Source organism: Acipenser ruthenus, chromosome 8 (assembly GCF_902713425.1).
Source record: "Acipenser ruthenus chromosome 8, fAciRut3.2 maternal haplotype, whole genome shotgun sequence".
Taxonomy (NCBI): domain Eukaryota; kingdom Metazoa; phylum Chordata; class Actinopteri; order Acipenseriformes; family Acipenseridae; genus Acipenser; species Acipenser ruthenus.
Genome location: NC_081196.1, coordinates 9,137,697 through 9,149,896, shown reverse-complemented (window position 1 = coordinate 9,149,896; position 12,200 = coordinate 9,137,697). Strand labels below are relative to the sequence as shown.

The 12,200-nt window shown below is 34.1% G+C and overlaps 1 protein-coding gene across 1 annotated transcript; it reads right to left on the bottom strand.

The window, feature by feature from the left end:
* Positions 1–72: 72 nt before the first annotated feature.
* On the bottom strand, positions 73–6,835 carry LOC117972678 (T-cell immunoreceptor with Ig and ITIM domains-like). The gene is made up of 4 exons (XM_034922552.2): positions 6,719–6,835; positions 4,677–5,003; positions 2,878–2,984; positions 73–1,322 (listed from the first exon to the last, which is right to left on the bottom strand). Exons 1-4 carry the CDS (start codon positions 6,789–6,791, stop codon positions 1,107–1,109), a joined length of 723 nt encoding a protein of 240 aa, XP_034778443.2. The 5' UTR covers positions 6,792–6,835; the 3' UTR covers positions 73–1,106.
* Between the last annotated feature and the right edge of the window lie 5,365 nt (positions 6,836–12,200).

Below are 12,200 nucleotides of genomic sequence, written 5' to 3'. Positions count from 1 at the left end.
TTATGCTGTAGGATCATGAAGAAATACATACAGGCTTCAAGAAAAATGAAATTAACACTCCACACAACGATATCAGGTATAAACAGGGCAGTACTTGTATTTTTATTATTTACAGAAACCATAAACAAAACAAAACCTTAACTCCTTCCAGGAGTACTACCTGAGCTTTCTTTCGTATAAAGCCCTCTCTCAATATCGGACGGCTAAACCGTTTACCGGTAACTCAGAATACTAATTCATGTAACTCACTCTGTTTCCTCTGCAATGCAATTTCTTCATTGGGGACCTGTACCCCACCCACGGATCATCTTAAACACCTGCCTTCATTATTCTCAGACGTGCCTCATTAAGAACCCGTGGTTACCTTTTTATCAGCCATCTTTGTTAAATCAGATGTTCTGTTCTGTTCTTAGGTTAATAGGCGTGTAAATGTTGTCATTTCACTGTTTTCTCTACCATATTGTTGTTGGCTGGCCTGACAGCTGTATAAAAAGGCATTTGACCTGGTGTGTTCAAACCTTTTGAGTTTGGCATTGACTGAACACGCCTGACTGGAAACACCCATCGTGAGAGTCAATCCCACTGAAATGCGTAAAATCAAAACAACCATGTATCACTGGCTAACATGCATTTTTTCTTGTATACCTCGCACGGGAATGGACATAAGGGCTCCAACACAGGTGGAGTAGTCTGGTGGTTTGGAGTGCTTTCAGCATAGGGAGATTTATTTTTAATAGCTTTATTTCACTATAAAAACAAAATGTCATTAACTCTGTATTAGAATATGTACAGATATACTAGTACAACAACAAATCAATAATAGAAAACAAAACCATATATGGTTTAATTGCTTTTTACTCTAATATTTTAAATCAAATATTCTAAACACCTAATCTGTATTACATTTATTATTACTATCATAATAGTTATACGCTGTTTCTATTTTTTAAAATAAACCTCAAAATAAACAAATTTTCTACAAACAAATTAAAAAAATTAATTAAGGACTAGGATAGTTAATGTAAACTGTTTTGTTACCATAATATTTAGAGATATGTTGCTATATTACTATTGCACATTTTAGCATTTATTCGTACTCTGAACGTTCAGTTCTTATCACCCTTGTCAGCTGACGGTGCAGAGGTGGTGGTGTTTATGGGTTTGTAGTTGCTTCCAGACCGTACTGTAAGGACATTGAAATAGTCATCAATATCCTCTTCAAGACTAGCACCCTCTTTGTCGTCCTGGCACTGGTGTTTTTTAGCAGAGTTTCCTGTATGTACAGATATATGAACCGGGTTGCGGATTCTTTGGCTCCGTCTCTGCAAAATGAATTCAGATATGTAATAGCATACATGTACTGAGATGCAACATGTCTTTTGCAGGGATGCCCTATCAACAATGAAAAAGGCAGGAAACTGAAGAGCCAGTTTAGGAACAGTTTAGCATGTCCCCTCAGACTGGCATTTGACCATCGTAGTTGCTAAACTATAGCTGTGGTTAGAAGTTTTTGCATCACCTAGACATAATAAAAAAATAAACAATAAAAACTATATGAACATAATTTAGATCCTTTATTTAACATCATGTAATCAAAGAAACTATAAAATGATATTGCAAAAGTCTACCGTAAGCCATAATAGTAGTACAGTGTTTCATGTTAGATTTCGAAATGTCACAATTTTTCAATGTTGCCAGTTTTTCGTTAAGTGTATGGAAAACTACAACGCTTAACTCAATATGTTAACGTAAAATTATTCAGCAGGTATCATTCAACTTTATGAAGCAAAATTAGTTAATTCTATAGGTTAATGCAAAACGTTTGGACATAGCTGTATACAGAACTTTAATTTTAAAAATGAATCCTATTGACCCGTAAGACCATAATGAGTCAGTTCTAGCCCAGAGGGAAGAGAGAACGAGTGTGGCCTTACTGTGTAAGTTACCCATCCAGTTAATGATGTTGAGCTGTGGCCTGGGCAAATGGTTGCAAACAACTATAACTAGCCATTTTTTTAAAATGAACAGGGTCTCTTTCTTAGCACCATATCATGCTATCATGTATTACCACATAATTTTGGGTCTTGACCAAAGTATTTCTGGCTCAGGCTGAGAGGTCTCCCACTGAGGAGGATCTATGGACAGTGAATCGCGAACTGATATTGTAAACAAGCAAGTTATTCACCTTATGACATGAAAGTCAGACCTACAATTGTGGTGACTTAAAGCAGTATACAATATTTTTTTTTTTTTTCAGTTTTCACCTGAACATTTATAAAGATTTTCTATGGCGGGTCTTCTCTTAAAATGTATACAGTGATCACATCATGTATTGATGAAAACACTTGCATTGAGATTGAGCTGTTTTTTTTGTTTTTTTTTAATGAGTTTGTTTTAGTGTCACACCAACCAGAACTATTACTACTTCTTGTTAATCCTTACAGTACAAGCTGACTGTTAAGGACATTAAAAATAATGTACTGTAACTGCTTCTTAAAATGACATCTATGTAATATATCTTCCTATCATTAGTTTCCTGTTGGGTTACGATACAGTACCTATAAAATTGGTATTTCTCATCAGTTTAATACTGTAAATGTGCATAGCAATGTTGCAGTTGATTGTGCTTTTCCAGTGATAACACACTGCTGTGCTAAATCCGGTTGCACACGTACAATGACACGTAAATCAAAGACAGTTAGCCTTTGTGCAGCATTTTAGCACTAAGTATGTTGAGAATTATTCATGCTCATTGTCTATAGGACTTGAATTTAGAGGCATTGTAATGGTTAAGGAATATAGCTCTGATGGCCTTCCAAAAGTTAGAAGTACCACAGTGTATTGATTCACAGGCTTGTAAAGATATCTTGTACTCACACGAGTTTGAAATATGAATAACCCAACTGCTCCAAACACTAGCACAGCAGAGGCTCCGCCAATGACGACGTATATGATCAGCCAGTTTGTAGAATGAGAGGGAGGATCTAAGTAAAACAATGGAGGGATAAGATACGCAAGGTGTTACAAATGCATCATAACTATATATACCTGTATTTTCCTAACAGCATTATACATAACTCATAAAACCATAAGAAACATCAAGCGTTTCTTACAACGGGTAAATCAGACCAAATGACAGTGCCTGTTCTGTTCTGTATGATTCTACAATCAGTGTTCTGTCATTTGGTGAAAGGAAAACAGAACTATCACTGCTACAATACTAGAATTGGTAGCAAACAGCCTCAGCACACTTTGGATAACATTTGATTTGCTTTGTGTTTTTTGTAATATTGAGCCATATTTCACAAAACTTTACAATGTTTTTTTTTATTATTATTATTATTACTATTATTTATTTTTTTATTTTTCTAAATAGCTATTTATAAATAACGTTATTTTCCATGAATTTGTTTCTTAAGTAGTTAGTTTTGTTTTGAATCACAAGTGATTCAATTTGCTGGTATTTTTATGCCACATTTCATCTGCCACTATTGATTTCAAAGCAGTTTAAAATCAGATTCCAGCAGCAGCAGATTTCAACTGGGGTGAATATATTGTGGCGATCCTCGCGGTTGCCGCAGGCAGGGAATCGCGCTAAGCCTCAGAGCGGGTACCGGTGTAGTGTTAGAAAATGGTACATGTACCAAAATTTGACCTGTGTAATGCAAGCAAGTGGTACTTTTTCAGATTTTGGTACATATGCAATCAATTGCGATCTGATGGGTGTTTCGGTAATGTGAAAAGGAGGTACATTATTCACTTTCTAATGAGTGTTTTGCAGCTGTGCTTAAGTGGTACATGCTTATTTAACTATTTCAGGACCAAGCATTTTTTCAGTGGGATGCTCCTCCAGGGCCAGGCATTTTTTTGGCTGTATCGACTCTCTTCCTATGAAAATTCACTAAAAATGTGTTTTTTACAGTAGCATCTTGGAAATGGTGTCCTTTTTTTCAGAACACTGAACCATTGTATTCTGGGAACACTGTAAAGTACTTCAGAAACCATACAAAGTTTTCGCTATTTTTTAAACTCAGTATTTCATTTTTTTTTTTTAATGTAAAGTATTTTTTATGATGTATTCTGCTAAGAGATACATGGATAAAACATGTTTTTCTATGACCTGACTGATGAAGTTCCAATACTTCCTGAAAGTTTTGTTGAAACATATTGATGTCTGGGCAACTTATAAGACATTGTTTAACCTGAGTGATTGCACTGACATAATACACGTTTATTCTCAGGGTCTTTATAAGCAATAATGGACACTACTCAATTATTTTCTCAAAATGCATATTTATAAATAAAGTAATAGTTATTCATTCCATTATTGTCAGTAGTAAGAAAAATGTACCTGATAACTTAAGGTAATCTTTGACTTTTGTGTATTTTGCTGACGTAGATTTAATTGTAGACTGCAGATTGAATCTGCAGCAACCCCAGTTTGACAGCGGGAACGAGACGGGACTGAGCTTCACAGAATGGTTTCATGGTGGAGATGTGAATGTGGCATTAGTGGCACTTTTATATTTTGACCCATTTGCAGTGTTGGATTAATTTTAGTACCAGTTTCTCAATTGATTCAGTCTGGTTCACTTTAGTGGAAAACTATAATAGATCAGACTCAAAGCAGATCTTGAAGTCACCCATTCAAAATTAAAAAAAGAAGCAGTCCTTACCTTTCAACTCTAAAACGATTTTGCCTTCATACTTTCCTGATGGAAAAGTAGTGAAGATACAGCAGTATTCCCCAGTGTCGTTTTCTCTTGTTTCTTTTATACGAAACTCATCCATGCGAACGTCGGAGATGCGATCAATGTATTCGTATGTGATGGTAGCTCCGTGTTCAGGGTGGTACACTAAAACTTTTTTATCATTGCATCTGTTCCATTCACTCTGTGTGATACTAGTGCTCTTTTCTATTGACAGATTGCATTTCAGTGTGGCAACGCCTCCTTTAGCAACAGCAATATTCCCCGGTGTTATTACCTTTAGTGCCAGTGAACCTTAAGAGACAAAAGAAATAATAATAATTGCAGCTTATTTTGACATTATGGGGATTCATAAACTGGTGCTAGTTTGATGTTCATTCCTTATAAAGTAAAACATTTACACAAAATGAGCTGTATTTTCAATTAAGATGATCAGTCTTTAAACGTGGGGTGTTTGTTTCTTAGTTGTGTCACATATAGTTGAACTTAGCATTGATATTGAGTTTGCAAATCTACAACCAAACAAATGTCAATTTTATCATTATTATTATTATTATTATTATTATTATTATTATTATTATTATTATTATAAGCTACAAGGTTGAGCCAATATGTCCTGCCACAACAAAATTAATGACATTGGTTGGTTCAAGCTTTGTAAACTAAAATTTTTAATTAAAAAATAAATTATATATTATATTATATAATTATATTATATATATATATATATATATATAATTAAATGTGCTGTAACAGAATGAATAGGCTTCACCTTAGTGGTAAAAAACAAACATTCACAGATGAATGTAAAGCCTTGGTTATTAGATACAGGAAGAGTTTTGCTGATGTCTCTAAAAACACACTTTGTTTTACACAAGTTTTAGATTACATCAAAACTATATCTCTACAATAACCATATTGTTATTGTCTGTAGAAAGTTATTGGATGACACTAAAACCCTGTATTTATTTATTTATTTATTTATGTTTTTCATAATTCTGGTGGTACAATAGTTGTAGAAAATAACTACGTTATTACTAGCATGTATAAAAAATATGTCATTTTTTTCTAGCCACTGGAGGACGCCATTTGACTAATGAATGAAATTTTGCAATACGTAGTTAGAATTTATAAGTACTGTACTGTAGAACCCACATTTCGTAGTTCTTTGTACAACAGATGTAGTATTGGGCATTTTAAATCTTCAAATTCTTCTCAATCAAATGCTTTTTTATGGAATAAAACTTAGGGACAACATAAAATAAAAACAATGGGGGAAAAAAATAACCTTTATCTGGCACAATTACATTGTTAAGTGAATATAGTGCATGTATCGTGTGACATAGAGTTAAAAAGTCTTTCCAACCTAAAACCTGAAATCTAATAATGACGTACATCTGATTTTGCAGAATTGTGTAAATTTCAATTTATTCTGGTCTAAGTTAGTGAAAATAATACCTGTATTCTGAATTTTAATACATTCTATATAATCGTAGTCTTTTACCATCCTTTAGTCATAAATATGATTTCTCTTGAGCTTTTTATACAGTTTATTGTAAGTATAGTCAGGTTTATGTACCCAAACAAGTATTCATAGTCCACTCAAAGCAACTTATTTTATCAAAGATCAGGAATAACCCTTTAGGTTAAAAAAAATAAATAAAAAATACAAAGGCGGCTGCATCACAGAATTATGAGACTGAAGTTTGTGTTCTATACCAGCATGCATTTTATTATGAGAGCATGGTTCGAACTGTACATGAGTTCAGACAAGCAGTTAGTGTCAATGAGGGTCTACTGTGCAGTATACTTGATATGCTTCAAAACAAATATGCCAAATATTACCTGCAATTCATCCATAACTTTAAATTCAAATGTTAAACAAAGGAAAGACGTTTCAACAACTGCCTGTTGCAATACTCTGACAAAGTCTCGTTAGCCCAAACAAGTGTGGCTTTACTCTTTTTAAGATTTTTAGTCATACGAGACAGTACAAATGTTTATCTTACCTGATAGCAAGAGAAAGTAAATCATTAAAACACCCTTCTCAATGTACGGTTTGTAGGCTGCGTTGGAGTTCATGGTGTGTACGGTGTATGAAGGAAATGAAGGCACAGCATGGGTAGTAAACCAGAAACAGTCTTGAGTGGGGGGTAGGGGGGAGACAGGAAATCTGAGTAATCTCAAGTAAAAGCAAAAGTAATATCACTCACTAATGAAGAAGAACAAATCAGTTATTAGTAGCTATCAAGCATAATGAATTGCTGTATGCAACAATGTGCAGATCCATCCCTCTAAGATTAAAATAAAAAGTATTATCATAAAGTAAAGGGTCATTAAGGCCAGCCCCATACTTTGTCTTTCTACTTTAAAATATTAATTGTAATAAGTCAAGCTTATAATGACAGCCATAACTGTCTTGGTTACCGAATACATCACTTTTTGTAAAGTTTATTAAGGGAGTTGACAAAGGGTTGCAAGGTCATCCGTTCAAGTTCCTGTAGTGCTGTCAGGTGGGGTGACCATTGTGATCCAACAACAACAAGTGTATGTTTTTTGAAGTGCTTTTTGTGTCGGGACACCTCAGTTGTAAAACCCAAACAGTTGTAAAAGCCAAATTATCATAAAATAAAAAATAAAAAAAAATAAAAATCCTACACTATAACATTAAAATACACAGGCCTAAACAGTTGCACAGGCCAATTTATAAAAATAAGTCTTAACAAGTTCATTTTAAAGGATTGAACAGAATTTGAGTCCCTAATACCTTTTTGCATTCAAACCCTGTTTGTGTTTATCACATCTCCATGATAACCGATTGACATTTCAGAATGTCTTATCCTCATAATATCAGTATTTAGAAATTATAAGGTTAAAGTACTTTTTTTCTTCTCTTCTTGATTTGTAAAGGAATCCCAGTCAAAGCAGTCTGTGCTATCTCTGGTCAAGAAGACCTGTGTTACTTACCAGCCATAGCTACAGTATTTCGTTTATTTAGGTTTTTGTATTTTTTCTGAGCATAATGCATACAGCTACACAAACACAATCCATCAACGTTACACGTTGACAGTGTCCAGTCTTCATAGAGATTGTGACCCGCATCTTCATACAGAGAAAACAAAGACCTCTTTCAGTTTTATGGGTTTGTTGAATTCCAAAAACAGAAGTAGATACAGAAAGCCCCACAAATGGGAATTTAAGAAAGACATGAAACTAAACAAGGGAAGTCAACAATCAACTCAGAATAATACAGAAACTTCCAAATGATAATTAAATATCGATACAGTACAATGAGCCCTGCTTTCCACCATGGTGCAATAATAAGGCATGAATTATTTAATTTTGCAATCCCTCTTTGTTTATTATGCCTGTTTCATTTTTTGATATATTAGACAACATTCTATCTGGGTATTCAATCACAGCTGATTGCCTGTCCATTGGAGTACATGCATGCATACATTAATCACCACATGACGTTGAACATGCATGCATACATTACTACCGAATTACCACATGATATTGAAATGATGTCACTTCATCAATGCCAATATTCAGAATCTATTATGTTGTCACTCCCAGAGCCTCCAATGATTTTTCAGCTAACATGAAACAATCATTCTACAATCATTATCACTGGTTGTGTTTGTGGTCATACTGTAATTCATTTGTTTACTGTTACAAGTATATTCAGTCTCTGAAGTCTTTATTAGGTAATTATTAGCACTGAAGTCATTGTAGTTTGTATCTTGCTCTTAATTGTACTGTAATTCTTGATATGTATTTTTTGTATACAACTGTAAGTCGCCCTGGGTAAGAGCGTCTGCTAATAAATAAATAATAATAACAAGCCCCACCTTTTTGTCACGCTATTTTGGTAGTACCTTTCTGACAATTTGGGTTTACATGTAGTTTTCTTTTAGGGAGAAGAATTCTCCTTCAAAATTCAAATGATCTAATTAATATTAAAATATGGGAGGGTATATTTAAATGTTTCTGTCAGTGTTCCAATTTAGCCTTGCATGACTAGAGGGCATTTTCTGAAAACTTGTAGTAAATCTACAGTAGACTATCCAACCTGCCCACATGTACCACTACATAATGTTTTAATAATAATAATAATAATAATAATAATAATAATAATAATAATAATAATAATAATAATAACTTTCTGGAACCTAGTTCTGTAAATCTTGCAGTAAGTTGCTGTTAAGCCCCATATTTGTCTTTTTGAACACATTAGTGGAACCAACAGTTTTTTTTCTTTCTTTTTCCTGTTTTTATTCTTGTGAAACAAATCTTGCCCTATGAATCAGGGTTAAGAGATTTTACTTCAACTCTATACACGTTCGCTCAAGCCTGGTGCAAATGTGACTTTTAGAGTACAAATGTGACTTTTTTGTCTTGGTAGTTCCTCATGATAGATGCTACTTAAGGTTAATGTAATATAAATTGCATATTATCTTACTGCAAAGGGACAGAAAAGTCTAGGCTTAAAGCAATCAGCTACCCGATCACTAAAATTGAAAATAACAAAAATGTAAAGGATACAAAATTATCTTTCTAGCTTTGCAAAGGGCTTTGTTATTTATGTGTTAAGAATTAGTTAATATATATGAATATGTCTATATTTCATTTACTAATTTGTAAACATGATAGTAATCTAGTTGTTAACAGTTAATAAAGTGCCCCTTTAATAAAGTATGACAGATATGTGATTTATTGTTTCATCGATCACATTTTACCAATCATAAAAAGACTACGTCTAGATTAAAACACAAAGGTTAAACCTTTTAATTAAGCAGACTTTTTGTGTTGTAGTCAAAGGGGTTGTTGCTGCAGTTTTGACAGGGGGAAGGGTTCAAAGGTGAAGGAAGTCCAGGGGCTCTGAGGCTGCTTGTTCAGGCAAACTGTATAGCTACCATTTTAATTTACAGCCTTCAGGGTATTTGTGTTTGTGGTCACAGCTGCATAGATAGGAACATGATTAATCTGATGAAATACAAACAGACTCAAAACTTGACGGTGGCTGATATTGATCTAGTGACCACAGAACAACTATAAGCTAACTGAGCTAGGCTCAAACAGGTCATGTCGTAATATGAACTACATACACATTTTCCTTTCAGTAAATAATTCCACATGTGACACGTTTATTTTTAAGGGTGCTTCGTTGTTTTTTCCCTAAAAGTCCACTTCAGTTCCTCCTACCCCTTTTCTACCTTCCTACCACGCTCCAGGTGTAATAGTTTAGGAGGTTATACTGTAAATGTTCTCTACAGCCCCTCTTACATACCTCAAAAGACCATTACATGAGTGTGATATAAAGGTATTGGTACATAAATTAAGTGAGCTACCTAAATAAATCAAGCACGACTACAAAACTTCAACCTTTGGAAAATGATCAGCATCAGAAAAATGCATGCATCACTGTGTATGTTCTTTGTTTTTGAGACTAACTTCTGTTTTTCATATATCAACAACCCCAAAGCTGAGACGCATATCATATCATCTGGGCAGCATAAAAACCACTTCCTCTAGTTAAACAGAAAACATAAGGCGCCTCATTCTCAATACTCGAATGTGTTTTTTAAGTAGACAATGTATTTGTTCCAGTAACCCCAGAGGGACCCCAAATATATTGACACAGAATATCCACATTTGATTACAGTTTTATTAGATTTATTTTATTTGGTGCTTTTCAATTCCATGCTCATTAGAGGTGACAATGGCAGTGTCAGCAGCCAGGCACTGTGCCAGCATGCATCATGAGGGGCTTCCCATCACACCACTGCAAGAGCACCTCAATCGTGACCTTTATATCAAGACCAGACCTGGGCCTTGCTCAACCATAAACAATAATGAAACCCACATTTATGGCATTGTGGCAACCATCAAATTAGTTTACCTAGTGAAATCTGAACCCAGGCCTCCAGAGAATTAGGCTGCTGTACCACCCAGCTTTTTAAATTAGATTTAAATAGACTATGTAGCGGCTATTCTTACACAATATCTGAAATTGTCATTAGTTTACTCAGGATGTTATTTATAGGATATCTGTAAATAAGTCAGAAATACTTGGCATAAGCTAGGAGAACCGTATTTCCAATTTCCAATGATGCTGATTTTGTCAAAGATTTTATATTGTGCATCTTCAAAGTAGCACAATTTGCAAAACATTTACTGCAAAACAAACATTTCTTAAATCTGTCGACTTTCGACATCCATTAATTCAAAACATAATAACATTGTTATTTAACTATCCATTACGTTAGACAAACATTAATTCATTATATTGTACATTCAGCATTCATAATAAACCCTGATTCTAACAGGAATACATCATGAGCAAGGACAGCATTATCATGAAGTGACACAGGCCTTTAATATGAATAAGTGTTGAATGTACCAACATTATTGATTGATGTCCTCAATCGATAGCACTGTTACATTTCCGCGCCAATTAAAATGAATAAAACCTAAGAAAGAATGTCACTAATCACACAGTGTGGTTGATGAAGTCCTTACAAAATCATGAATCTTAATAACAATAATAATGAAATATTGGGGTGAGGAATATAATGGTAAAATAATTTGTAATAAACAACTTCATTGCAGTAAGTGGCAGTTATATTATTTGTCTGGGACTTTTCTTGCTAGTTTTATGGTGCTAGAATATTTTTCATCCTCTCTGAAAAATGGACTGCCCGTGAAGTGTTAGTCCTCATGTATACTAGCTGAATGAAAGGCACTGTACAGACATTTTTCCTACATTTTTATGAATTTTTATGAGTCCAATTTTCACACATCCAGTACCGCAAGAAGAGCATTTTGAAACAAGATTGTGATTGCTACAGCAGCTGGACATTAATTGATAAATAATGTAAAAACACCAACTGCTAAACTACAAAAGGAGCACTTCAAGTAAATCTGTGGCAAACACTCCAAATATCTTATTAACAGTTCATCCAGGACATTGGGGGAAATGGCTTGATTTTTGTATCGCAGTTATTATAACTAAATCCACAAGATGGTAGAATAGCCCTGTGTAGCTAAACCATACGACGAGGCATCGGGTCTGGTCATGTTTTTACTGTCGGATGAGATGCTGTCAAATAAATATCTAGAAAACATTATTAGTAATGTAATTGCCATGAGTGTCTCTTTTGTATTTTCTAATCATTTTAAACAAGGCATAATTAAAATGACAAAAGCAAAACATAAAATAATCGCCTATCAGCACAAAGACACTTGAGGCAGGTTGTATATACTGTATGTATGTGTGTGTGTGTGTGTGTGTGTGTGTGTGTGTGTGTGTGTGTGTGTATATATATATATATATATATATATATATATATATATATATATATATATATTGCAGTCTATTTTTTTTAACCAGCAGTGTATATTATTTTAAACTTCCTGCTATCAGAAAAAATCTTAATACACATGGCATTTCCTACTGGCCATATCACGCTCTTTTTCATTCCCATT

Excerpts from the sequence above, each read along its gene's own strand:
- LOC117972678 (XM_034922552.2), bottom strand. The coding sequence starts at position 6,791 with ATGAACTCCAACGCAGCCTACAAACCGTACATTGAGAAGGGTGTTTTA. Across the intron at positions 2,985-4,676 it reads AATCGTTTTAGAGTTGAAAG|ATCCTCCCTCTCATTCTACA; the intron begins GTAAGGACTGCT and ends TGTTTTACTTAG. Across the intron at positions 1,323-2,877 it reads TATTCATATTTCAAACTCGT|AGACGGAGCCAAAGAATCCG; the intron begins GTGAGTACAAGA and ends TTCATTTTGCAG.